The sequence below is a fragment of the Camelina sativa genome, chromosome 12 (assembly GCF_030686135.1).
Source record: "Camelina sativa cultivar CO46 ecotype springtype chromosome 12, ASM3068613v1".
NCBI lineage: Eukaryota > Viridiplantae > Streptophyta > Magnoliopsida > Brassicales > Brassicaceae > Camelina > Camelina sativa.
The window spans coordinates 40,026,700-40,054,390 of NC_141891.1; the positions used below are offsets into that span (position 1 = coordinate 40,026,700).

Sequence of the window (27,691 nt, forward strand, 5' to 3'; positions counted from 1 at the left end):
CTCCAAAAACTCATTTCTTTATATTAATGGATGAAAGAAAGTTCAAGTTAGTTCTTGGTCTTGCTATATATGCTGAGCTCTAACTACTGTGTGGTTTCATATTCTTTTGCATTTGATGTCTCAGGAAATTGATAGTATACCCGGTCTGATGTCTCAGGAAGACCTTCCTAAACTTCATGGAAGCTTTGCTAAGTAGTTGTTCAACTCGTTCAAGTAGTTGTTACCATAGAATCTGCTCAATCTTTTCTTATCTTGGCAATCTTAGCCTCGTTCAGAGTTTAAAGTCGTACGTCTACACTCTCTCTCTCTCAAATTTGATCATTGTCCACTATTTCCCTGAAATTCTTCTTCTTCCTCCGAATCTTGTTATTTTGTAGTTGTATTTTGAAAATTCAGGAAGCCTTATTGAGAATTCAGGAAGACTTTCCTCAAACATATTTCCAGATTTCAATTTTTATCCCAAAAAATGGGATTGAAGATTTCTCGAAGCTATGTGATGTATCTACATACGACACAAGATGCAAGTATTATTTGGATATAGTTAAAGAGTGTGTTGACATTTTATAGGTCTATATTCCTTTATCCAGTTTTACTTTATCTGTTTTTAGACATGTATGATGTTTGTGAAACATTTTTGGATTGTTTTTGTACTTGTGTGATGTTTTTGCGCCATGACAGTGTCATATGTTTCTGTGTTAGCATTTAGTTTTAACGGTGATTGAACTATATAAATGATTCTATGAAATTCAAGACTAATCCTATGAAATTCGGGAAGGAATCTATGAAATTCAAGAAGGCTTACTTGAACTTCAAGATGATCTTCATAATTTTTTTTGGATTTTCTAACATCAAGATGTGCATAAAAATAAAATCATTACCACTTACTAATTGAGTAATCTACTAATATTTGACACATTGAAGCAAAACAAAAAAATAATAATTTAGAAACACATTTATTTAAAATTTAGGAAGGATAGAATAATATTTAGGAATGACTCATTGCAATTCAGGATCGTTTTCATAAAAAAAAAATAATTGAAATATCATATGAGATTACATATTTAAAGATGGTTCCTGTATAAACCTCATAATGTTTGAAAATAACTCAATGCATAAAATTTATCATATTGGAGTAATCTGTGATACATTAAGACACCACAAAAAAAAATAGAAGATTAAAAACTCATTTCTTTAAATTAGGAAGGATTTTATAATATTTAGGAAATTATACTTGAATTTTAGGAAGGATTTCCTGAATGTTCAGAAATCTCAGAAATGGTGACGAACCGTTTACTCTCACCAACTGTTTCTATAACTTATTTTTGTATAGATTTTTACACACACAAACTTATTTACTCTTACTAACTGTTTTGTTCATAATGACATTATATCAAACACTTGGTATGCAATAACTTTGGCAAGAAGAGAAGAGAAGAGAAGCTTCTATTGTTTCTTCTGAGTAAATTTGGCTCCATAGCTTCACCTGGATCAATACATCGACCTCTGTGAATTTAATACCCATCAAATCATGAATAATCACCTAATTAGTAATCATCAAATCAGATTTGTTTTGCTCTTAATTTCAATAATTAGAGTGACAGATTTTGTTGACGAGATCTCAATCTGATCCTTCACGGTGGCGTCAACGTACGGGAAATGACATGCTCTCTCCATAAGAAAGCCACTATCATCATCTCCTCCTTCACCACCAGCTTTGGCTGTTAGAGCTCCTCCGGCGAGGAAACCGAGTCATGAATATCCCTTTTGGCAGCAATACTAGTTTATCGGTCTTCTCTTTGTCATGCCTTTGAGATTCATCTATCTTGTTCTCTTCCCTTACCTTAGCCTCGATCTGATTTTGATTATATGCCGGCCTCCGCCGCTGGGTCTGGTAAAGAAAGTGTTGAGCTGTGTTTCATTTTATTAAGTGCCTTTCAAAATCGGAAAGACGATTGTTGGAGGAAGACGATCCTGGAGATGACGATTGTTGGAGGAAGACGATGCTATAAGAAGACATATACGACATCACAACTAGATGGAGCCACCTCATCTCGCCAGAAAAGACATCGGAGCATGTTGACGAAGTTAATGGATTTGATATCACACAAAATCAATAATTTATTTTGTTATATAAAATAAATAATAATTTGAATATATAAAAATGCTAGTTTTGGAAATTTGAGAGTGTGTGCTAACTTTGGAAGAAAAACTTAAAATAGTGCTATCCTAGGGTATTTCTCTTAAAATAAACCACATACGTAAGATCATAATGGTAGTTGACCAAATAGTTTAAGAAAAAACACACAATGTTTGAATATAAAACAACACAATTACCCTCGGAATCGAGTCCCGGTTCCTACGAATGTAGGAATTTGGCTAATAAATCGGTCAGTTGTGGCCCAATGGTTGACAAAAAAAAAAAACACGATCATTGACCAAAGAAAGGGGAGCGTCGTTTTTAAGCGCAATCAGAGAGAGCAGAGTGACGAGAGAGAAACGAGAATGGAAGGAGTTCTGTCGTCTGTGTTTGGAAGTGGAGAAGATGTAGCGACTGAATCTGAGCCAAGTCGCCTCCTCAAGTTTAGCTCTTCAGCTCGGTGGCAGCTTCATTATAACGAGATCAAAGAGTCGAACAAATTGGTATTGTCTCATACTCCATTCGATTTCAGTTTTGTGCGTAAATCAATCAACTTTGTGTTTTTTATTTTGTGTAAATTGGTAAAAAGATGGTGGTTGATTTCTCGGCGTCGTGGTGTGGACCATGTAGGATGATTGAGCCTACGACTCATGCCATGGCCCATGGCTGATAAGTTCACTGATGTTGATTTCGTCAAGTTAGATGTTGATGAGCTTCCTGTAAGTATCTCTCTGTATCATAAAGTCTTCATATTTACTCTGATAAGATGAGAGTGTTTTGTTGAAGTTAGGTTCAGCCTTTCATGCTTCTGGTTATTTGAATTGTGTTGAGAAGCAAGAAGTGTTTTGTTGATACAAGATTCTTCTTGTATAAAGATTCTGATATAAAGATGAGTGTTTTGTTGAAGTTAAGTTTTATTATTTTCTAATATATTTTTAATTATTTAGATAATTACTTTTTTTGTTTTAAGAATATTCTAAAACTTTTATCTTTATTTATAAATAAGGTTTTCTAGGGTTAGGGTTGTATTCAGTTTATTAATAAATTAATGTAAAAATAGAGAATTTCTCTTAAATCCTGTGTTACTTAAACGAGATCTTTGCGTTATCGTAGCTTCCGCTACAAGGAAGAAGAAAAAGACTCTTAAGATGTTCGCGCGAACTCTCTTCCGAAGTAGGAACATATTTTATTCCTCAGTCTCATTCCCTTTTTGTCGAACTAATACTCGAAGTACAAAGGTGGCCAGCAAGCTCAAAGTCGACGAACTCCGTTCAAAACTCGCCGAGCGTGGACTCAGTACTACCGGAGTCAAAGCCGTTCTGGTATGTATCCCTATCTCGTTCTCTCTGAATCGATTTTTCCATTGAAGTCTTCTTTTGCTGTTCGTTAATATTCGAATTTGCTTTTGGGATGATTGTGAAGGAGTTGCGTGAGGAAGCTAACAAGAGAGGCTTAGATACAACGGGAACCAAAAAAGAACTTCCTGAGAGACTCTGCAATGACGCTAGTAACGATTCCAACGCACCAGTCAAATCTGGTAATGAGTTTGTTGATGTGAATTCGTTTATTGGGATTGTATTGTTTGTATGGAATTGTTCTTACTGTGTTTGTATCCTTTTTTAAAGGGATAGATGAAGCTGAAGATGACAAAAATGGGTTTGAAGAGGACAAGAAAGAAGAGAAAATCGTAACCGCAACAAAGAAGGGTGCAGCTGTATTGGATCAATGGATTCCTGATCAGATAAAGAAGCAGTACCATGTTCTACAAAGAGTAAGGATTGTGAACCTAATCTTGAGTTTTGCCTCTTACTGTGTTCATGAATGTGACTAGAAACTGGGGTGTTTGTTGAATGTTGTAGGGTGATGATGTTTATGATGCTATCTTAAATCAGACAAATGTCACGGATAACAATAACAAGTTCCTTGTCCTACAAGTCTTAGGTCAGTCTTCCAAAACCTTGAAAATTTAAATTTCCTTGTTGCTTGGCTGTTTTAGCTACTTTTCAAGATTAAGAAGACAATAGTTCGTCTTGTTTGAGTATCAGAAAACCTCTTGAAGCAGTTACAGCTTTTGAGGACTCTTTGTCATTCTTCATGGTTCGCTCTTCTTTATTGTGCATTTGTGCAGAGTCAGATACTAAAAAGACATACATGGTTTACACCAGATGGGGAAGAGTTGGTGTGAAAGGACAAAGTAAGTTAGATGGGCCTTATTACTCACGGCATCCTGCCACAAAAATATTTACCCGTAAGTTCTTTGACAAGACAAAGAATTATTGGGGTAATAGAAAGGAATTTATTCCTCATCCCAAGTCCTATACATGGCTCGAAATGGACTATGAAAAAGAGGAAAACGATTCACCGGTGAGTGTTTTGGAATCCTTGCAATGGGGTGTTGAGTGCATATGTACTCTTTTTTGCTTTTCAAATCGAACTAACTTTTTTCCCCCAGTTTAATTGCAAATGTAATTTTTCTCATTGTTCAAATGTGCACTTACTCTTAGTTCACAATTCTTTTTACTTAGGTCAATGATATTCCCAGTTCATCTTCCGAAGTTAATCCTGAAAATTCAAAACTAGATACTCGGGTTGCCAAGTTCATTTCTCTTATATGTGATGTCAGCATGATGGCACAGCACATGATGGAGATAGGTTCGTTAGTCTTACTTTTATCACTTCATTCAAGTTAGAGTATTCATTGGCAAATTTAGCAGTGGTTGAGATTCTTTTGCTTTTATGTCTGATACACTATTTCTTAGTTCTGGTCTCACTTTATCTGAGTTTGTACTTTCTACGTTTTTTCCTGTCCTTTTGTTTGTCACAATCCTCTTACATATTTTCAAAATTTGTAATTGAAGGATATGATGCTAACAAACTGCCACTTGGCAAAATAAGCAAGTCCACAATTTCAAAGGTAAAAATAGTATCTGTTTGGTCTCATTTCTGTAAATTATGGTTTGTAGTGATATCACATAATAGCTTCTCTTCGATCTATCTAGGGTTATGAAGTGTTGAAGAGAATCTCGGAGGTGATTGACCGGTTTGATAGAAAGAGGCTTGAGGAACTGAGTGGGTAGGCCATTTTGTTAATTTCTAGACTATGTGTCGCTTTTAGTTGATTACATAACTGTTTCGCACAAAAAGAATATAGATTTGAGCTAGTCTAACTTTGTGTCATTGTTGATGCAGAGAGTTCTATACTGTGATACCACATGATTTTGGTTTTAAGAAAATGAGTAAGTACATATGCATTTTACATCTATGCTTAAGTTTAAGATTATATTATAACAAAAACATTCACTAACGTCTAAATTCTGAGTTGTAACAGGTCAGTTTGTTATCGACACTCCTCAAAAGTTGAAACAGAAAATAGAAATGGTAATTCTTCGTACTGTTTCCTACATGACTAGTTTTGTATTTAATATATCACTTTATAATGTAAGGTTGAAGCATTAGGTGAAATTGAACTCGCGACAAAGTTGTTGTCAGTCGACCGGGAATTGCAGGTAAGTCAGTCACAGTCAGTCGATATGAAATTACTCTGTGCTGTGGTATAGTTCTCTAATGATATGACATAATTTTTTTGCAATGGCTATAGGATGATCCTTTATATTATCACTACCAGCAACTTAATTGTGGTTTGACGCCAGTTGAAGCCGATTCAGAGGAGTTCTCTATGGTAATTTTTTTGTTTTGTGAACTTCGAATGATCATCTTTGATACTCGAGTATTTCAACATGTCTGTGTCTTGAACCTTTTGTTGTCAACTCCTTAAAACCAAAATCAGGTTGCCCGTTACATGGAGAACACTCATGCAAAAATGCATTCGGGATACACAGTTGAGATAGCTCAACTATTTAGAGCTTCAAGAGGTGTTGAAGCTGACAGATTCCAACAGGTATGTTATGTGTATTTTAATCTTGTCAGTACTGTACGCATTAATCTGATTTCTCATTTTGGCACTGTGAGGCTTTAATTTTTCTTGGTAGTTTTCAAGTTCGAAGAACAGGAGGCTACTTTGGCATGGGTCACGTCTCACTAACTGGGCCGGTATTTTATCTCAAGGTAACAAACAGGTTTCTCTTTTTCTGCAAGTGTTTATTGTTTTCTAAATTTTCTTCTCAAGGGGATCTCAATTGCATGGTTAACCAAGCAGGTCTCCGGATAGCTCCTCCTGAAGCGCCTTTAACTGGTTTCATGTTTGGAAAAGGGGTTTACTTTGCTGATATGTTCTCGAAGAGCGCAAACTATTGCCATGCTAACCGCAGGTCTAATGACGGCGTTCTGCTGCTCTGTGAGGTATCCTCTCTTCTTCTCTTATTGCTCATTTCACACGGAAATCAACAGGACCTCGTTCTCGTATCCAACATAAATCCCTTTCTGTTTCCTAATGATATACACTTCGCTAGGTTGCTTTGGGAGACATGAATGAACTCGTATGTTCAGATTATAACGCGGATAATTTACCCCCGGGGAAGCTAAGGTACGCGAATAATCTCTTTCATATTTCACACACAAGTTCCTTGTCCATGAATTCGGTTTATGTACTGTACATATAAACACGGATTTGTAACTGACTGATGAGGGTTGCAGCACAAAAGGTGTGGGGGAAACAGCACCAAACCCATCAGAGGCTCAAACACTAGAAGACGGTGTTGTTGTTCCACTTGGCAAACCAGTGAAAAGTTCATGCTTCAAGGTTATTTATTGGTTTCTGCTTCAACACATTCACAAAATCTCTTAGTAAAACTCTCCCAAATTGAAAGTCAACTTGATTTCAATTAAATGTTTTGCAGGGGATGTTGTTGCACAACGAATATATAGTCTACAATGTGGAACAAATCAAGATGCGTTATGTGATCCACGTCAAATTCAAGTACAAGCACCAAAACTGATTCTATGTCGTCTAAAGCTTTTGAACCTCATCATCAACTAATTTATCAAATTCCCAACAGTTTTATCTTTAACGAATATTCGAGTAGCTTTTGTATTTGGCTTGGGATTTTGTCAACTAATGTTTTTTAATTTTTTTTTGCTGCTTTTCAAATTACCGTAATCTAATCATACTAGGTATTAACTAGAATAAATCGATTTAAATAAAATATTATGAGTAAAATTATTATTTGAGGTTTAAGATTCGTTTGTGTAAAACAAAATATGTAATTAAAGTTTTTTTTTTGTTTAATCAAATTTGCGTTTATTTTCTGTAAAATACGTTTAAACTATTTGCGTTTATTTGCTTTACCCGTGAAATATTTGAACTTGGAAAATAATTTTAAGGTAGGTAGTATAGAAAGTTTTGATGTGTTTTTGTGTTTCTACTAATCAATTTAATTTAAACTAATTTTAAGTTTAAAAAATGCAATGAGAAAATTTTATAAAAGTTGTAAATAAATGAATAAATTTTTTATCGTTTGTGAAATATAATTTACTTATAATAATTAAATTTGTTATAAAATTGATAATTAAATACATTTCGAAATTTTAATTGTTGATTAAACCTTTCATTTTTAAAAACTTATAGAAAGAACATTGATTAAATCTCTCATTTTAAAAAACTTATAGAAAGAACATTGCATTATATATGTCAATGACATATTTATGTAAATAATAATGAGATGTAAGATCATTTATTAAATTTATTAAGAAAAACACATGAGCTACATGAGCGCGACACATCAGGTTTTTTGTGAGAGTGCTTCTCAATTAATATATATTAACAGCGATTAACATTTTTGATACCCACCACAAATCCAGCAACGCCAAAAATCCAAAACATATACAGAAATAATATTTTGGTATTACCATTTCGGTTTGGTCTGAATGGTTCTCCAATTTCGGTTTGGTCCGGTTTGTTTATTGTCCACCTTTTAATTTCATGAGTCAACAAAAGCTACCCACAACAAGCAATCGTAGTTGACCAAATAGTTTAAGAAAAAACACGACACAATGTTTGAATATAAAACGACACGATCATGACCAAAGAAAAGAAAGCGTCGTTCTTAAGCGGAATCAGAGAAAAAGAGACGAGAGAATGGGAGGAGTTGTATCATCTCTGTTTGGAAGTGGAGAAGATGCAGGGACTGAATCTGAACCAAGCCGACTCCTCAAGTTTAGCTCTTCAGCTCGGTGGCAGCTTCATTACAACGAGATCAAAGAATCGAACAAATTGGTATTGTCTCACACTCTATTCGGTCTCAGTTTTGTAGGACCGCGAAAATCCAAATATGAGATAACGATTATAACACCTATGTAAAACGATAGAAGAAAGGAGTAGAAGTAGATTATCGGAGGCGAGATACGATCTCTTTCCTTAACCCAAAGTAGCTCCCGCAGTGTGGCGGTTTAGTGAGTACATGGATCCCAGGATACAACCGAGACGAGACCGTGTCACAACACTTGACTACGGACTCAAACGAACGTTGGCGCAAACGATACACTCTTGACGATAACACTTACGTTTTTGTAGTGAGAGGAGTGAGAGAGAGTTGGATTTTTGTTTCAGAGTGTTTTGCTTCTCCGCAAGCGTCAAGATAATGAAACGAGAGAGCTATGTATTTATATGGAGAGGAGGATGAGATGCTCTCCACAAAATCTGGGCTCGTGGACTGATATCTCGGGAAGTTGAGGAGTGGAGAGATGCGATGAAGTCTCACACGTTGGCGAGATCTCTGGAGCGACTTATTCTTCCGTTTGAGTTGATAAGGCTTCGACTTTGTTTGTTTTAAACACAACAAACTCGATTTGACTTTGCAAATAAAAAATTTTGAATATTATAAGCAACATACGTAACATGAAATGTAATATAAGTTGCAAATAAATTTACTCCAAAATATTAAACCAAGTCCGGTCCATGCAACGTAATTTCCTCATCCCATAATACTAGTTATAAGCTTTCAAGCTAACCACTTTGGAGATTAATTTCTCATTCATTATAACTTCGTTTTTGACAAGTAACTACACTATGTTATAGTGCTCATTACAAGGAATCCAAAGAGTCCTTAAACCGGTCATTCCGATGACGGACGTCACCGGACAAGTCACCGGAAAGTTGGCTAAAGCCATGTTGTCAAAAGTGTAGTTCCAACAATCCCCCACATGAATAGAATTTACCCTAAACATAGGAAGATTTTACTGACTCAATAAAAATAAAAAATAAAAGACTAGACTGACTAGACAGACTCGACTTTCAAGAGTGTATGCGAAAAATAACTGTGTCTGAGTTAGTAGCATTTTTCAGCCTTGAACTACTCATTGTTAATATCTGTCGGATTTACTGGCCAGGAGGTGAACATGATGTCTTGAACCACCCGGATATTTATGTAAACCGAGACAACAGGTATAACCCAGCTTCTTTTTCTCGAAGAACCAAGTTCTCTATTGTGTTCGTTTTTGGCCATGAACATGTCTGGATTTCATGAGTGAAGTTAGAGAATATAGCTTTACATTTTATTCTCCTAGAAACGGCCTCATTTCACACTCACTAGGTGATTCGCCATTAGCGTTTGTTTTAAGAAGTTTTCCTTTAGGAAATGCTCCACTGATATATCAAAGCTTATAGACTTGATCATTAAAAGCATTGCTTAACCTTTAAAGACACAGGAAGTACTGTTTTTCATCTTAGGAACTGGGCTGTGACTATTAGTCATACAGTACTCCATATTGATTTTGTTTGATTTAGTTTTCCCTTTGAACCTAATTCTTGGGATCTCCAGTCATTTAGGTGGGGTTTCCATCAAACATCCTCTTAGATTGTAGGCTTTAGACCCATTCCTCTTGATGATTTTACAACTTGATCTCTAGCTAGCCCTTTAGTAAAGGGGTCCGCAAGATTAAAAACTGTATTTATGTAGTCTACTGTAATTACACCAGTAGTGATCAAGTTTCTAATGGTCTTATGACGTCTTCTAATATGACGGTTCTTGCCATTGTAGTGAGTATTGTGTGCTCGGGCAATAGCCGATTGGCTATCGCAGTGTACACATAATGCCGGCACAGGTTTTTCCCACATCGGAATATCTTCCAAAAAATTACGAAGCCAGTCTGCTTCTTCTGCGGCTTTATCTAAAGCTATAAACTCCGACTCCATGGTTGATCCAGCCGTTAGAGTCTGTTTCGCAGATTTCCATGATACTGCTGCACCTCCTAAAGTAAAGACATATCCACTTGTGGATTTTGAGTTTTTGGAATCAGCTATCCAATTGCGTCACTGTACCCTTCTAAAACTGCTGGTTCTTTACCATAGTGCAGCCCATAAGTTTTTGTGTATCTTATGTAATTTAATACTCTTCTTATGGCTTGCCAGTGTTTATGACCTGGATTACTGGTGTAACGACTTAGAACGTTGACTGCGTGCGCGAGATCGGGTCTTGTACAATTTGATAAGTACATGAGACTTCCGATCACCCTAGCATACTCTATCTGTGACACCGCTTCACCCGTGTTTTTGGTCAAGTGAAGTTCATGATCTACAGGAGTTTTTGCTTTTCCTTTTGAGTAGTTTTTAAACCGCTCAAGTATCTTTTCAGCATAATGTGCCTGTGACAGAATAATTCCGTCAGCGGTTCTAGTGATTTTAATCCCTAGAATGACATCCGCTAAACCCATATCTTTCATGTCAAATTGACCATGAAGCATATTTTTGGTTTGTTGGATTATGTTTTTATTGCTACCAATGATGAGCATGTCATCAACGTACAAACATAACAAAACATACCCACTAGGAGTAGTTTTAATGTATATGCACTTATCACATTCATTTATCTTGAAACCATTTGACATCATTACATTGTCAAATTTTTCATGCCATTGTTTTGGAGCTTGTTTAAGTCCATACAACGACTTCACCAGTCTACAGACTTTATTTTCTTGTCCTGGAGCAACAAACCCTTCGGGTTGTTTCATATAAATTTCCTCTTCTAAATCACCATTTAGAAAGGCGGTTTTTACATCCATTTGATGGATTTCCAGGTCTCTTAACGCTGCAATCCCGATTAGCATTCTGATTGATGTTATTCTCGTTACAGGAGAATAGGTGTCAAAGAAATCCAGACCTTCTTTTTGTCGGAATCCTTGCACCACAAGTCTAGCTTTGTACTTATCAATAGAGCCATCGGTTTTTAATTTTGTTCTGAAGATCCATTTACACCCTAGTGGTTTAAACCCTTCAGGTAGTTCAACTATCTCCCATGTATGATTTTGCATAATGGAGTTGATCTCACTATTAACGGCTTCCTTCCATAGAGGAGCGTTGGGTGTAGTCATGGCTTCATTATATGTTCTTGGTTCGTTCTCTGCAAGAAGAACCATCAAGAAATCTTCACCGTAAGTTTTTCCCTGGCGAGCTCGTTTGCTACGTCTAGGTTCTTTTTCTACTTGTTTTACCGACGTACCAGAGGTACTGGCCTCACTAGTAGTGGTGATTGCATCTCTCTCTTCCCAAGTGCGTTTCAGATTTTGTGTATCCTTACACGGGAAAATATTTTCAAAGAAAGACGCATTTCTTGATTCCATTATTGTATTAACATGAATATTCGGAATATCTGATTTGTGAACCAGAAACCGATAAGCACTACTGTTGTGTGCATATCCAATAAAAATACAATCAACGGTTTTAGGTCCGACAGTAACCTTCTTTGGAGGTGGCACTGCGACTTTAGCGAGGCACCCCCACACTTTTAGGTATTTGTACGATGGTACATTTCCTTTCCAAAGTTGATAAGGCGTATCGCCGGTTGTTTTGTGCGGTATTTTATTCAGAATGAGGTTTGTGGTAAGCAAAGCTTCCCCCCACAGATTCTGTGGTAACCCCGATTCCTGCAACATTGCATTCATCATTTCTTTCAGAGTTCGGTTTTTTCGTTCCGCAACTCCGTTAGATTCCGGTGAATAGGGAGCAGTAGTTTGATGTATAATACCATTTTCTTGACAAAAGTCATTAAAAGGTCCATCATACTCGCCTCCTCTATCACTTCTTACTACCTTGATAGTTTTTGAGAGTTGATTTTCAACTTCGGTTTTATATTCTTTGAATTTCTCCAAGACCTCGTCTTTACTACGTAACAAGTAAACGTAGCAATATTTTGTACAATCATCTATGAAAGTAACAAAATACTTTTTACCGCCTCTAGATTGTACGTATTTTAAATCGCACAAATCTGTGTGTATTAATTCTAGAGGTTGGGTTGCTCTTTCAACACGAGGTGATGGTGTTTTTGTGAGTTTCGCTTGAACGCATACTTCACATTTTTCTTTGCTTATTTTGCATTTGGGGATTAGGTTCAAATTAATTAATCTTTGCATAGATTTATAATTCACATGTCCTAATCGTTCATGCCATAAATTAGAAGACTCAACCAAATAAGCAACTGAATTTTTATTCATGGAATTGTTTGAAACAGAAGTAGAAGCTACATCATTTTTCTTAAGGATTGTTGCAACACACAGCTTAACAAGTCCTCCCTTAACAAAACCTTTGCCAATAAAGACACCATTCTTCCTCAGAGTCATCTGATCGGACGCAAGGTTAGCAGCAAAGCCATGCTTGCTCAATAGGGTCCCAGAGACTAGATTCTTCCTCATGTCTGGAACATGCTTCACGTTGTGGAGCGTGACGGCCATTCCGGAAGTCATCTTCAAGCCCACTTTTCCGGTTCCAACGATCTTGGAGTGAGACACATTGCCCATCATCAGATTCTCACCAGACTTGGATTTCTGATAAGTGCTGAACATGTCTCTGTGAATGCAAATGTGGGTAGTGGCTCCAGTGTCGTACCACCACTCCCTTGGGTTCTCATTGTTCATCACCACATTTGCTTCCGTGACGACCGCACACAAGTCTTCTTCAGTCAAATTGGCTTGATTTTTACCCTTGTCTTTGCTGCGACATTCAGCGCTTTTGTGACCTTTCTGGCCACAGTGGCTGCACTTTCCAGCAAACTTCTTAGCCCCACCTTGCTTCTTGAAGAACGTGGAGGACTGAGGTGCCGTCTTGCCTGGAACAGCCTTTTTTGGTGAAGCTCCTTTGTTGCCGTAGACAACCTTAGCTTTCCCTTTTCTCCTATACTCAGCCATATTAGCATTCTCATCAATGACGGACACAGCGTTGTCACGTTCAGTTGATTGGTTTTGCAGCCTTGAGATTAGGTTGAGCAAGGTGATTGGCTTCTGCTTGTGATCCAGATAGTGCTTGAAGTCGCTCCAACTTGGAGGTAGCTTCTCAATGAAGCAATTCACCGTGAAAGTCTCACATATGTTCATTCCTTCATCAGCTAACTGTTGTGCAAGCACTTGAAGCTCATGTACCTGGTCCATTATGGGCCTAGAATCCACCATATGGTAGTTGAGAAACTCCCTTGTGGCGTGTTTGCCTAAGCCCACATTGTAGACTTTGTACTTGGTTTCTAGAAGATTCCAGAGAACCTTGGAGGTTAGTGCTTTGTTAAACACCTTGAACAGCTTTTCCTCCATGTGCACAAGGATGGCATTTTTGCACAAGTAGTCCGAGTGATGCCATGCATCAACACTTGCATTCGCATGCACGTCGTTGTTATCAAGAGGCAGTAACGGAGCATCCTCGGTGAGAAACTTCTGCAGGTTGAGTGTACACAAGAAGAAGTGCATCTTTTGTTGCCACGATTCAAAGTTTGTGCCATCAAACTTGTTGGGCGTCACTGCAGAGCTCGGGATGCTCGGTTTCAGCTCGGTCGGAAGGAGAGGAGCAGGTGGTGGACCATTCCCGGGTCGGGTTGTCGACTCACGAAGTTCCTCAGCACCTCCGTTGTTGTTGTTGTTTTCAACACCGTTAGTCATCTGTTCATAAAAGACAAAAATATGTCAATATTTGTGAACAAATATAATTATTAATCAATAGTTAGCAATTAAATAATTGAATAATTAAATTAATTTAATTTGCTAAAAATTAATTATTTTCTGTAGATAGCTATTATAGTACGTTGCACTAAAGCTATCGTAGAAAAAAAAATTTTGATTGCTCGAAAAAACTGTTTCACGAAACTACCACATGCATGGTCTTCATGGAAACTGTTTTTGAAATCTCGAGAATCTTGAAGCGTTTTTGCGAAACACACCCAAAAGCCTTCACATAAAACGTTCAAACATCGCTTACACTACGGCATTAATCGTTATCAACTGTTCGCGTCGTAAGATCCGTTTTAAACTATATGTAGAAAACGAATCTTTACTTTGGGTTAAGACTGTAGGACCGCGAAAATCCAAATATGAGATAACGATTATAACACCTATGTAAAACGATAGAAGAAAGGAGTAGAAGTAGATTCTCGGAGGCGAGATACGATCTCTTTCCTTAACCCAAAGTAGCTCCCGCAGTGTGGCGGTTTAGTGAGTACATGGATCCCAGGATACAACCGAGACAAGACCGTGTCACAACACTTGACTACGGACTCAAACGAATGTTGGCGCAAACGATACACTCTTGACGATAACACTTACGTTTTTGTAGTGAGAGGAGTGAGAGAGAGTTGGATTTTTGTTTCAGAGTGTTTTGCTTCTCCGCAAGCGTCAAGATAATGAAACGAGAGAGCTATGTATTTATATGGAGAGGAGGATGAGATGCTCTCCACAAAATCTGGGCTCGTGGACTGATATCTCGGGAAGTTGAGGAGTGGAGAGATGCGATCGAAGTCTCACACGTTGGCGAGATCTCCGGAGCGACTTATTCTTCCGTTTGAGTTGATAAGGCTTCGACTTTGTTTGTTTTAAACACAACAAACTCGATTTGACTTTGCAAATAAAAAATTTTGAATATTATAAGCAACATACGTAACATGAAATGTAATATAAGTTGCAAATAAATTTACTCCAAAATATTAAACCAAGTCCGGTCCATGCAACGTAATTTCCTCATCCCATAATACTAGTTATAAGCTTTCAAGCTAACCACTTTGGAGATTAATTTCTCATTCATTATAACTTCGTTTTTGACAAGTAACTACACTATGTTATAGTGCTCATTACAAGGAATCCAAAGAGTCCTTAAACCGGTCATTCCGATGACGGACGTCACCGGACAAGTCACCGGAAAGTTGGCTAAAGCCATGTTGTCAAAAGTGTAGTTCCAACAAGTTTTATGTGTAAATCAATCAATTTTGGGTGGGATTTTGATTGAAATTTTGATTTTGTGTGAATTGGTAAAAAGATGGTGGTTGATTTCTCGGCGTCGTGGTGTGGACCATGTAGGATGATTGAGCCTACGATTCATGCCATGGCTGATAAGTTCACTGATGTTGATTTCGTCAAGTTAGATGTTGATGAGCTTCCTGTAAGTATCTCTATCTATCATACAGTCTTCATCTTTTTTTTTGTGTGTCTTAAGTGTGCCTTTACATTGAGTGTTGTGATATCTAAGCAATTTTGTGGGAAGACATTAGATAGCTTTATGGTATTAACTGCAGATCAATATAATTCTGATACTATAAGATAAGAGTCTGGTGAAATTGGGGTAAAAAGATATTAAACTTGCTGCATCTCTGCCATGGTTTATGCTGTTACCACCAAAGTTTCAGCTTTCTGTGTCTCTGACATTTGTATGATTGTATCCCTCATTACTCTGCTTGATCCATTGTTCACTGTGTTTGGTCCGATATGGATCGGTACAACTGCAAAATCATTAGGATTCTGATATAAGATGGAGTGTTTTGTTGAAGTTAGGTTCAGCCTTTCATGCTTCTGGTTATTTGAATTGTATTGACAAACAATATTAACTTACTGCATGACTTAATGTTTTCAGGATGTGGCTAAAGAGTTTAATGTGACGGGAATGCCAACCTTTGTGCTGATCAAAAAGGGTAAAGAGATTGAAAGGATCATTGGAGCCAAAAAGGACGAACTTGAGAGCAAAGTTAGCAAACTCAGGGCATAGTGAGCATTATTTTAAAACCTTCGCCAATAACCCATATCTGTAAACTCAATAATAAATGGTATGTTGTTGGGAGCGGCTTTGTACTATACTCTGTTGTTTCTGCTGTGTCTTCAAGACTATAAGACCTTTTGTGTGATTCAACAATTGATTTGAAATGATTTGTTCAGATGCTTTACTATGGTACAGTGTGGATGATTCTTTTCAGCTGGTTCACAAGGTTTCTCTTCTACTCTCATTTAGATCACCTGAGCTCGGTATTTGATTGTTGATATAGTTTTACTGAGGAGGAAGAGTGTTGTTGTTGCAAAATATAGTTATAGCAGGTTCAGATGTAAGAGGGTTTTTTACAGAACACACATAACACTGGGCCTATACTACTCTGGCACTTGACGGATACTTATGTACATACACACATTGACATTTACATATGTGAAGCGAGACGCATGATTTTAGTTGTGTTCCTTTCCTCAAACAGTGTACGATTGCTGAATTGTGTTGATGCCAGGACCCTTGAGCTTCACCACTGACTCCACATGTCCTTTTACTGTCGACAGCTCCCTCAGTCTGCAAGAAGATGGTAAGCTGAAATCTATGGTCCATCCATGACCCTTTACACAACCTTACATCAAGAAATATGGGCGTTCAGTTAAGGTTTAAAATGTAAGGCTTACCGAGCTATTTCGGCGCGTCTGTTTGCATCTTTAGCCAACCGACTGAATACTGCATAATTGTTGTGTTTTGTGAACCCAGTTTCAGGTGGGTCAAGGCCATGAAGGGGGGTCCTTTGGGCGTGTGCCCATCTAAGTTCACGCTCTTCTCTCCCGAAATTTCTCTTCCTTGTGAATGCAATCTGTATCAAGATTCATGATTTCAGCAATAAAATCATCAGACAAGAAATTGAACTGAATCCTCCATTTTGTTCAAGAATGAAGATCTTCAGCTTACCCTTTGTTCTATGACAAGATCCCAGGCCCTTCCAGTCAAAGTGTAACGAATGAAGAATTTCAATGGATCAATTGGAATGTAGAAGATCAAGTGGATCATGAATGATAGCTTCTGTCTATTGCTGCAAAAACTTAATGCATTAAAAGACACTGATATCTAAGATTGATGTCTGAGTATGTCTCCTGACTTTTCTTCTTATGTCATTCTATGTTATCATCTGCAGGGGTGGGTTCACTCAAATGCACATTACATGCCAAATAATAGTTGGACTGATCGTGGCAGACTATGAAGCTCATCTTGCAAAGTGGTTCTATGTTGCAAGCTAGCTTTGATTCAAATGCATTTGATTTGGTCGATCTGAGCTGTCATGGACTTCCTTTACGATATGTTTGATCAATGATAAATTGTTCTTTGATTGATTCCATCGTAACTAGCCAAAGGCATACAAACAGAATCCCTAATCTGAGTTAATGGTTTAGCAAACCATCCAGTTTACATAAGCATAATGATACGAGAGATGAAGAATAAGAGTTGTGTATTCTTAGCTTGTTTCGTGCTTATACCATCTCGATAAAAACGTAAAAACTAAAATATGATTAAGAACGGCGTTTAGGGCTCATGTTCCAAATTTCAATCTTACGTAGATATCTAGTTTCAGAGTCGAGAGAAGGATGAGATTCCTTCAATACAAGGATTTTATCCGTAGCATATCATGGGACAATTTTTATTTTTACATATAGTGATGATGTTAGATTTTTACGGTTTTCTAGTTTAGTGTTATTGTTGTATAATTTAAATATTTCTAATATTTTTAGAGCTAATCCAAATTACATATGTAACTTTTAGTAATTTAATATTGCGATTGTACATATAGTTAGAAGTGTCATAGGAGATTAACCATATCATCTAAACTCATCTTACATCTAGGCCTGCCTCCGCTCAACCAACGGCATAACCCGATGCAACAACAAAAAAAAAATTATATTTTTACCAAATAATCGGAACTCATCTAGCATTACCCTTATTTGGGCCTATTCATATGTTTTTTTAATTTTGGACCTCAAAATAAAACTTTAAAATAATACTTTGTGTTATAAATATTTATATTGTTGTATGGATGTCCATTATCGACCTATTAGTATAAAACCCTACACCCTAATATTGTATCCCTATATATATGTTGTATACTATGGAATAGAGAATAACACACGAGAATAATTACCTAAACCTCTAGTTATAATACGTTATCAGCACGAGTCTCTAACCCTAATCATCTTAAGGAAAAAAAAAAAAAAAAAAAAACCCTAGTCGCAGACGTTGACCACCAACAGTCACCACTTCCGACTTCTCTACTCTCCAACCTCAAACGTCTATCTTCTCCGCCGTCTGAGTTTTAATATTTGTGTCGAAACCTTAACCAACAACGTCTATGATCCTCCATCCCTAACAAGATAAGTATATATGGATTATTTACACTTATGGCTGCATGTTTCGTTATAAAGTGGGATGAATAGTTTATGTATATAGAATTCAACCTTATACTTTTGATATACCCACTCTCGGTTGATTCATAGATTCTCTCAGATATTAATAATTTTATTATTTACTTAAACTTGTAATCGATCCATGCTTTAATTAGTCGTTATTGTGAAGATGGATCTGTTTGTTAGGGTATATTATTGTTGATTATTATCACTTGTTGCTTTATCGTTTGGTTTCATGAGGTTAATTCTCAAACTAAACGCATGATTATTCTATTATTTAGCTTGGTAATATGTTTTTGTCCATCGTTGGTTTTAAGTCAGTTTAGTAATTAGGGTTCGACCGTTCGAGTTCTAACGCCATCTCATTTGTTCATAATAGAACATGTTTTTGATTATTTGGATTTAATTTATTGGTTATTAAGTTTGGTTTGGTAAAATGAATGATAGATATCTTTGGTTTGACAAAAATTGTCTTTTGTTTGAAGGAATGATAGATATCTCATGGTGAAGTAAAGATCTACGTATTCATCTCAGTCTCTAGGAACATCATTCATCGAGACGTCTACGTTTTGTTTCAAATATTCCATCCTCTCGACAACGTCTTATTATCGAGATAAGTACAACTAATCTTATTTTGCATATTAGTTAGATTTTATCACCTCATATATCTATGGCATATCTACAATTAAATTTGATGGTGATAAATTATTGATATAACTTTTAATATGCCATTAAAAATTAAAAGAAACAAATTTCATGAGATCGTTATATGTCATTGTTGGCTATTGGTCATATATAATTTATTATCATGAAATAATTATAATAATATAATTATATATTTTGGTAAAACATTTTAAACAAAAAATATATATATATATATATATATATACATAAATATAAAGATATGATGCTTAATATTTAACATTCTTTTATATGATTGTTTATAATGTATTGTAATTTATTTTATTTGTTTAATCACAAATCTAAAACTAATCTAAATTAGATATTTTATTATGATAAATATTTTAAATCATGTCATTCAAATTTGTTTGGTGAATAAACTGAAAATTTAGTAACAAATTACTAAATAATGATTATTATTATATTTTATTGGCATCACTTCTATGAGAAGGTTTAAGTTCAAGTATATGATCATAAAAATTCTCTAGTTCTTTAGAATAATCTAAATAAAGTAAATGACTAAAACTCTTTAAATATATATATATATACATATATATATATATATATATATATAAATCAACTTGTTTCTATTATTAACAAGATTATATAATAGAAAATAATATATTTGATGGAAAGGTATTAGAAAGTACATAATTTACTTGTCACAAAATATTGTTGTCATGTAGACACAATATAATCAAAATATATATCTATATTTTTAAAATATTATAATCTTATATTTTGTGATAGTGTAAAATTATGAGATGTTAATGTGAATCACATCCTATTGGTCTGGTCTATTCTTTGAAGTGAATATGATTTTATGCTATAACTGGTTTTCACTATTCTACTACAATATTAAGAAGTAGTAGAAAAAGTATTGAAACCTCTTGAAGAGTATTTATACTATTGCCTATGGGAACATAATTTGATAATTATGTGTTATAATCTCTCAATTAGTCTCAAAAGTTAAAAGGGTCTAAGTTATAATACATAACCCAATTTGAGAATATTATTGATTACAGAGTGGGATTCAAATTGAGATTGATAGACATGAAGTGTCATCATCTCGAGGGAGAGGGGAGAATTAATGAATCCCACATACAGAGGTGATGGTACAAATATAAGATTATGTTCACACTCAAAATGAGTTTAATCACTCATATAATAGAACAAATCTTGAGGATTTGAAAAGTAATCATGTTGAGACAATAAGCGAAGAAAATACTTTGAATCATAAGTATTATTACCAAGGCAAGAAAAGTATTTTAGAGATTACATGCATTATCTAGAAGATAAAATGCTTATAATAAACCAGAAGGTTTAAAAAAAATCTCACTGTTTGGCATGACTGGTTAAGCCATTCCGGTTTAGTTGTGATGCGAAAGAATAATCAGAAATTTCTGAAAATATTCATTGGAGAACCTAAAGAGTTTTCCTAGTGTTCTGTGTGCTGCTTTACAAAGCAAGCCGCGATTATATGGCTTTCACTGATCCTATGAATTTGGATAATGTCAATTTTCTGGTATGTATTCAAAGAGATATTGTGGACTGATCATCCGCCATATATTCGAGTTTGCAATAGTATTTGGTTAATTGACAATGGTGGTGAAACCAGGCTATGTGATTGACAAAAATGACTCTATATGTCAATAAGTTCGCATCGGGCCAATGAATTATCATGAGTACTCCCCATTACAATTGGTTTGGGTCAGAAACCATATATATCCCAATTGAAATTAATATCCTAGAAGGATAAGATCAACTGCTAGTAAGTCTAAAGATCGCATGAAGTGCGATAGACTTATGGTTCTAAATATAAGCATCCTCGAAAAAAAAGGAGCTTAAATTAATATGGCACCGAAGAAGCATAGAGTTATGAAAAATCTCTAGAAGAGATGTATGCATAAGTAAGAAAGAGATTCAGGTACCTGAGAATCATAATGAAAGAAAATCTCAACAAGTTCATGTCTAGAATGAAAAGGAACCAAAAGAGCAAATCGACGTCGTAAATATTTTTGCATGCAGTATTACAGAGTATGATGTTATGGATAAAAATCGAGGATCATAAACCTCGGTTAATAGAAAAAGTTTTATGGAAAAGTGTACACAAAGAATGATTGGTTAATCATTGAAAGAAGTAACTATGAAATAGTTCAAGTCTCTTAAAGCGATAATATTTGGACTTGTAGTCCTTACAATTAAAGGTGTAAAATGAGTGGGACATAAGGGGATCTTTATGAGAAATAAAGTACATGTAGTAGTACAACGATTATCATAAATACTTGATATTTATTATGAGAAATGCACTCTCATATGGTGGAAGCAACTATGTAGATCTCTTATGAGTTTGAAAATAAAGCAAGACTTGATTTAGTCTATTTAGAAGGTTTTCAAACTAGAAGAGATATCCCTTAAAGTAATTATATTGCTAATTATATTGCTAGAAGCAATACTTTATAGTTCTCGGTAAAAGCAAGAAAAAGTCTTGATGTCTTTTGACACCTTTGGGGAGAAAAGGGTGAGAGATTATCTCTATGAGAGAATCTTGTGTGTAGATCATTGTTGTTGATCTTAGGGATCTTATAGTGGGTTGAAAATAAATCGGAAACAAGCTAAGTGAATATCTTAGGGTTGTGTAAATATGAGATGAACACTAATTGTAATTGTGTTCAATAAATATTTCAACAAATTTTGTGGATGTAGGCATTTGCTGAACCTCCTTAAAAGAAAAATTGTATGTGTCTCTTGTCTCTTATGCGCTTACAAGTGGTTCTTGTTAAATGAAAGGTACAAGAACAAGTGCAAAATATGTTGATGATGAAAATATTATCTGATCTTCGGTAGAAATAATCAATGATGAAATATTACTCCTAAAAAATGGAGAAATCGGATTGTATAAGATCAGATATTTCACAAAATTTCTTGAGGTTACGGATTTGACATCTGATGAAAGAGATGTTATCTCAAGATGCTTACATCATCTTACATAGAAAAATGGTTTCTAATACCATACTAAGAAGAAGAGTTGAAAGAGAAAGTTTTACAAGGAGAGTATGACACTACAAGAAAACATACATTTTGAAACTACAGTTTGTGACTACTTATTCAGTCGCAAAATATAGCGACGTTTTTGCGACTAACTTGCGACGATTAAGCGACTACAAAAAAATTGGAGAGAAAAACGTCGCTTATTAACGACGAAACATAAACGTCATAAAAGGGTCTCAAATAAGCGACTACATTAGGACTATTTTGCATCGAAAAGAAATTCGTCTCATAATGGTCACAACTTTGCGACTATTCTGTGACCAGTTCTATTGTCGCTAAGAATAGTCGCAAAAAAGTCGCATATTGAGGACTTATTTGCGTCCACATTTTTTACTCCTACCTCGTAACAAAGTAGTCACAAATTGCGACTATATTGTGACATGTATCTGAAGACTTTGCGACTAACATATAACTTAGCTACTCTTTTAAGACTGCTTAGCCACTCTCTATATTTTTTATTTTGAAATTTCACATTTGAGATTCATCTACATGTTTAGGTTGAAGTTTATACTTTGTTTTGCTCAATTTGTCAATAATAACTTTCTCAAAGTATTAAATTTCAATGTCTATAAACTAAACATCCATAATTTCAAAATTTATCCTAAGTGTTACATGTTCATTTATAAGAATGTGTTCCAATGAAAAAAAATCAAAACTAAGTAATATAAACATTGTTTAACTAAATCTTACTACTATAAGTACTTTATTGTATCTACTATGAGTCTCCTTAGTGATTTATATTGTTCATAATGTGTAGAATTCAAGATTTTTTTTTTGTGACTTTAATAAGGTAGTGTTAAAATAGTCACACATTGCGACCCTTTTGCCACAATATTACGACTAACACCTGATTTAGCTACTCTTTTAAGACTGTTTAGCCACTCTATATATTTTTTATTTTGAAATTTCACATTTGAGATTCATCTACATGTTTAGGTTGAAGTTTATACTTTATTTTGCTCAATTTGTCAATAATAACTTTCTCAAAGTATTAAATTTCAATGTCTATAAACTAAACATCCATAACTTCAAAATTTATCCTAAGTGTTACATGTTCATTTATAAGAATGTGTTCCAATGAAGAAAAATCAAAACTAAGTAATATAAACATTGTTTAACTAAATCTTACTACTATAAGTACTTTATTGTATCTACTATGAGTCTCCTTAGTGATTTATATTGTTCATAATGTGTAGAATTCAAGATTTTTATTTTGTGACTTTAATAAGGTAGTGTTAAAATAGTCACACATTGCGACCCTTTTGCCACAATATTACGACTAACACCTGATTTAAAATAGTCACAAAAGAGTAACAGTTTGCGACTAACTTGCGACTGATTTGCTATTTTGTTTTGGCGGTATATCTTTCCACCACTTATTAATCTAATTAATTTGGTTGCGACTGGTTTGCGACTAAAGTGCGACCTAGTTTCGTTATTAATTAGGCAAACCCATTAAACGATTAAACACTTCTTCCTTCTTTTTCATTTCGATCTAGGGTTTTCGAGAGAAAACCTCTCAAACCTCTCAATCATCTCCTTCTGTCAATCCTCTCCTTCTCTCAAACCTCTCAATTCTCTCCTTCTCTCAATCCTCTCCTTCTCTCAAACCTCTCAATCCTCTCCTTCTCTCAATCTCTCAATCGTCTCCTTCTCTCAATCTCTCAATCGTCTCTTTCCTCTCCTTCCTCTCAATCGATCTAATGCCTCCTAAGGGTAAGGCTTCTTCCAGAGGTCGCGGTGCCAGAACCGCCACCGGTGTCCGAATCTATAATCCGAGTAACAGTTTGTCTTCTCAATCGTCGAACCCCTCTCAACGGACGCAGTCAGCAAGCCATTCACACCAAAGTCGACCTTCTCAGTTTCCGCCGACGACAAATCCAGCTCCGATAACGAGTCCATCGCCGAGTACCCATCCACCGTCAAGGGAAGATCCTGAACCGCGGAGGGAACTTACACCGCCGAGTACAAATCCACCGCCGAGTACAAATCCACCGCGGAGGACAAATCCTCACCAATTGCCTCCTCATCAGCCGCCTCCTCATCAACCGCCTCCTCTATCAACCGCCTACTCATCAACCGGAGCAACAGCCTCCTCATCAACCGCAACCACAACAAAACCCTAATCATGAAGAGGAAGATAATGGCGAAGAAGGAAACCAAGAGCAACAAAATCCAAATGTCGATTACTACCAAGAGCTTTTGAATGGTTTGCTAAGACTTCCATGCCGAGAACATCTACCACTCTTGTCTGAGCATCCTATCCCCGGCCGAGAAACGCTATGGTATGAAACTCTTTCCTTTGCTACTCGGTTGTAGTTGTTGATTACGGTTGTAGTTGTTGATAACAGTTGTAGTTGTTGATTACTCGGTTGCTTGTAGTTTCTTGAAACGCTATGCTATAAAATGCTATGGTATTAAGTGTTTGTAGTTGTTGCTAAAAGTGTCTATAAGTCTATAAGTGTAGTTTTTGATTTAAGTGTTTGATATTCAATAGTTTGATATTCAATAAGTCTAAGTTTCTAGTTGTTGTTTGATATTCAACAAGTCTATGTTTGATATTTAATAAGTCTAAGTTTGTAGTTGTTTCTTTAAGTGTCAATAATTCTAGTTGTTGTTTGATATTCAATAAGTATAGTTGTTGCTTTAAGTGTCGGTTGTTTGATATTCAATAGTTTGTTTCAATTGTTTCAAGTCCATATTTAGTAGTAGACTTACTCATTTTATGTAACAGGTTTAACCGGCAGAAAGGTCAGCTGTCTCGAGCGATTTCTGGAATATTGAGGAGAAAGTTTGATGGGCCTTACTACAGTTGGAAGGTTACTCCAGTCAAAATTCAAGAGCGATATTTCAGGACATTTGCGGTAAGGTTTACTCCTTATTTCTGTTATTGTTGCTAACTATGTTTTGGTATTGTTGCTAACTATGTTTTGTGTTATTGTAGCGGAAGTACAATTGGGATATCGGTATTACTGAGCTCGTTAAAGCAGGTTTCTTGAAGATAGCCAAGAAAAGGATGAAAGGAATTGTCAGTCAAGTTAGGAGGAGTGGTGTACAACCACCATGGATTGGTGAAAAATTATGGCCTGTTATGGTGGAATATTGGAAGACCCCTGATGCAATTGAGAAGAGTGAGAATGCTTCACAGTGCAGAAACTCTGATCGTGGAGGTCTTGGAGTGCACAAACACTTAGCTGGTCAGAAATCATTTGTGCAAATTCATCAAGAGATGGTAAGACTTATCGAATTCAGCTCAAAGTTTTTCTGATACTTCCATGTTTTTTCTGATATTTACATGATTTAATCTGTTTCACTATCATTGTAGGAGGAAGAGTTGGGGCGTCCTGTGTCACTAGTGGAAGTGTTTCTTAAAACACACACTCGTCCGGATGGAACATTTGTGGATCAAAAAGCCAAACAAGTTGCTAAGACATATGATAGGACCATAGAAGAGAGACAAGCTGAAACAGAGGTAGATGGTGGTCCAGATGGTTCAGAGAGTTCAACACATCATAATCTTTCCCTTGATGAAAGAAATGAAATCTTCTTTCAGGTAAATTCGTTTCTATCTGTTTTTTTTTTTAAATCTGGTTCCATTTAGTCTGTGATGATTACTGAATGTTTATCTCTTGGTTTAGTGTACTCATACAGACCACAAAGGCAACCCATTTGGACTTGGATCACTTGTGGAGACACTAAAGAAAAGGAAAAGGGCAGAGAGTTATACAAGTGCTTCTCCAACAACTCTTGGGGAGCTTCAAGATGAACTTCGGCGCAAGATTTCTGAACACGAGGCTGAGAATGCACGACGTGATCAGGAACACCGAGATTCTCAAGCTGAACTGAAGAGGCTTCTCCTCTATATGAAAGAAAAAAATCCTGAGTTTGAAGCTTTTATGGTTTCTCCTCCTGAATCATCCACACCTCCAACCACCCATCCAGCTACCGCACCTGCAACCAATGCACAACTCACTGGCGGAGGAACCACACCATGCACCACACCAGTCTCCAGTCCAGCTGCCATTTCTCCCTCCTCTAATACTGCTTCCAATTGAACTTGTTGCAATTCCCTTTTTTTTTTTTAATGAACTTGTTTTGCTTTTGAATACTTTTTGGATGATCTTTTTGTTTAGGATGATAAGTTTGCATGATTAGTACCTTAAATCATCATTACTTTTGATTAATATCATTCCAAAATCCAAAATTAATCAAATTTAGGATTGCTAAACCGTGACTAATTTGTGAACAAACCAATTCAAAAATTGTAACTACTTTGTGACCAAACCAATTCAAACAATGTGACCACTTGGTGACCATATCAAAATTACATAAATAGTCACAAAAAAGTCCCCAAATAGAGTTGGTTGCAGTTTAGTCGGAAACTGCAACTACCACATTCGGTCACACAAACGTCGCTAATATACGACTATATTAATGAGTCTTAAATCAGTCGCAAATAAGCGACCATGTTGCGACCAACAAATTTTGCGACCGTTTTTTAGCGACCATCGCAAATAGTTGCTAAGCGGTTGCAAAACCCTTTTTTGCGACCATTGAGCGATCATTACGGGTTTCGCAAATGACATGTTTTCTTGTAGTGTGAATAACTCCTATGTATAAGATGATTGTTTGGAAGACTGTATGTAAAAGAAGATTTGAACTTAAATTTCAAATAGATCTTCTATATGAAAGGGGTGAAAATGACTTGAAGTTCAATGACCCGAGAGAATATATGATGATCATATAAGTTTGTAAACTAAAGCTCTGTTTATTACAGTTTAGAAAAGCTGATATATATGATCACAATGCTGAAGATGATGCTTTCAGGGGGAGAAATACGATCATAAGCGTGGTTGTACTCTTTTTCCCTTATCATGGTTTTTATCCCATTGGGTTTTTCCATGAAAGGTTTCTAACGAGACAACAAAGAACACGCAAAAGATAAACACCTGAAGAGGAATATTATGATTCCAATAGTGAAAGACTATCATCTTCAAAGTCTTTGATATATATTGATAAGATCATGAGAGACAAAGATAATGATCAAGATGAGTCATTTGCGAGACCAATGACTTGTAGAAGAATGGTGATGTAAGGCGATAAACATGTCTTACAAATTTGTTCAAGTGAAGATTTGGCAAACCATTTACCAGGGCATTTTCAACAACTACTTCAAGAAGTTACTTCATCATATTGGATTGCGACATTTTGAAGATTTCAAGTGATGTACTGAAGAGGGGGAGTAAAAGTGCGCTGCACTGTTTTTCCCTTAACCATGGTTTTTCCCACTGGGTTTTCCTGGTAAAGTTTTTAACAAGGCAGCATCTCATATGTGCATTTGGGACTACATTTTTATAATGGTCATCCAAGGGGGAGTGTTATAAATAATACTTTGGAGCTTTTTTAGATATAGATTTTCTATATAATCTCAGCACACAATTAAATATTTATATAATTAATGTTAATGCTACAAAAATTGGCCTTAAATTTATT

General features: G+C 35.8%; 4 protein-coding genes across 4 annotated transcripts; 3 read left to right on the forward strand and 1 right to left on the reverse strand.

Annotated features, from left to right (window-relative positions):
- Positions 1-2,502: 2,502 nt before the first annotated feature.
- Positions 2,503-7,032, forward strand: LOC104733976 (poly [ADP-ribose] polymerase 2-like). Its single transcript, XM_019233689.2, has 19 exons — positions 2,503-2,677; positions 3,251-3,463; positions 3,507-3,674; positions 3,763-3,908; positions 3,997-4,078; positions 4,266-4,507; positions 4,663-4,789; positions 4,996-5,051; positions 5,137-5,210; positions 5,327-5,373; positions 5,466-5,515; positions 5,581-5,643; positions 5,736-5,816; positions 5,925-6,035; positions 6,127-6,202; positions 6,294-6,436; positions 6,547-6,620; positions 6,731-6,836; positions 6,934-7,032. The coding sequence occupies exons 1-19, from the start codon at positions 2,503-2,505 to the stop codon at positions 7,030-7,032; spliced, it is 2,133 nt and encodes a 710-aa protein (XP_019089234.2).
- Positions 7,033-15,314: 8,282 nt separating this feature from the next.
- On the forward strand, positions 15,315-16,070 carry LOC104732855 (thioredoxin H2). Its single transcript, XM_010452449.3, has 2 exons — positions 15,315-15,437; positions 15,906-16,070. The coding sequence occupies exons 1-2, from the start codon at positions 15,315-15,317 to the stop codon at positions 16,035-16,037; spliced, it is 255 nt and encodes an 84-aa protein (XP_010450751.2). The 3' UTR covers positions 16,038-16,070.
- Positions 16,071-16,504: 434 nt separating this feature from the next.
- Positions 16,505-17,081, reverse strand: LOC147933380 (plasma membrane ATPase 2-like). Its single transcript, XM_087477428.1, has 3 exons — positions 16,983-17,081; positions 16,709-16,887; positions 16,505-16,601 (listed from the first exon to the last, which is right to left on the reverse strand). The coding sequence occupies exons 1-3, from the start codon at positions 17,079-17,081 to the stop codon at positions 16,505-16,507; spliced, it is 375 nt and encodes a 124-aa protein (XP_087333554.1).
- Positions 17,082-23,901: 6,820 nt separating this feature from the next.
- Positions 23,902-26,254, forward strand: LOC147933381 (uncharacterized). Its single transcript, XM_087477429.1, has 6 exons — positions 23,902-24,181; positions 24,333-24,483; positions 24,933-25,062; positions 25,143-25,430; positions 25,524-25,751; positions 25,837-26,254. Exons 1-6 carry the CDS (start codon positions 23,902-23,904, stop codon positions 26,251-26,253), a joined length of 1,494 nt encoding a protein of 497 aa, XP_087333555.1. The 3' UTR covers position 26,254.
- The last annotated feature ends 1,437 nt before the right edge of the window (positions 26,255-27,691 follow it).

Bases quoted from the DNA above. Each gene is read 5' to 3' on its own strand.
- LOC104733976 (XM_019233689.2), top strand. From the start codon at position 2,503: ATGGAAGGAGTTCTGTCGTCTGTGTTTGGAAGTGGAGAAGATGTAGCG. The intron at 3,675-3,762 runs GTAATGAGTTTG...CCTTTTTTAAAG, and splicing joins CAACGCACCAGTCAAATCTG to GGATAGATGAAGCTGAAGAT. The intron at 4,079-4,265 runs GTCAGTCTTCCA...GCATTTGTGCAG, and splicing joins CCTTGTCCTACAAGTCTTAG to AGTCAGATACTAAAAAGACA.
- LOC147933381 (XM_087477429.1), top strand. From the start codon at position 23,902: ATGCCTCCTAAGGGTAAGGCTTCTTCCAGAGGTCGCGGTGCCAGAACC. The intron at 24,182-24,332 runs GTACAAATCCAC...CTAATCATGAAG, and splicing joins GAGTACAAATCCACCGCCGA to AGGAAGATAATGGCGAAGAA. The intron at 25,752-25,836 runs GTAAATTCGTTT...CTCTTGGTTTAG, and splicing joins GAAATGAAATCTTCTTTCAG to TGTACTCATACAGACCACAA.
- LOC147933380 (XM_087477428.1), bottom strand. From the start codon at position 17,081: ATGATCCACTTGATCTTCTACATTCCAATTGATCCATTGAAATTCTTC. The intron at 16,888-16,982 runs GTAAGCTGAAGA...ATCTTGATACAG, and splicing joins ATCTTGTCATAGAACAAAGG to ATTGCATTCACAAGGAAGAG. The intron at 16,602-16,708 runs GTAAGCCTTACA...ATCTTCTTGCAG, and splicing joins AGACGCGCCGAAATAGCTCG to ACTGAGGGAGCTGTCGACAG.
- LOC104732855 (XM_010452449.3), top strand. From the start codon at position 15,315: ATGGTGGTTGATTTCTCGGCGTCGTGGTGTGGACCATGTAGGATGATT. The intron at 15,438-15,905 runs GTAAGTATCTCT...TAATGTTTTCAG, and splicing joins TAGATGTTGATGAGCTTCCT to GATGTGGCTAAAGAGTTTAA.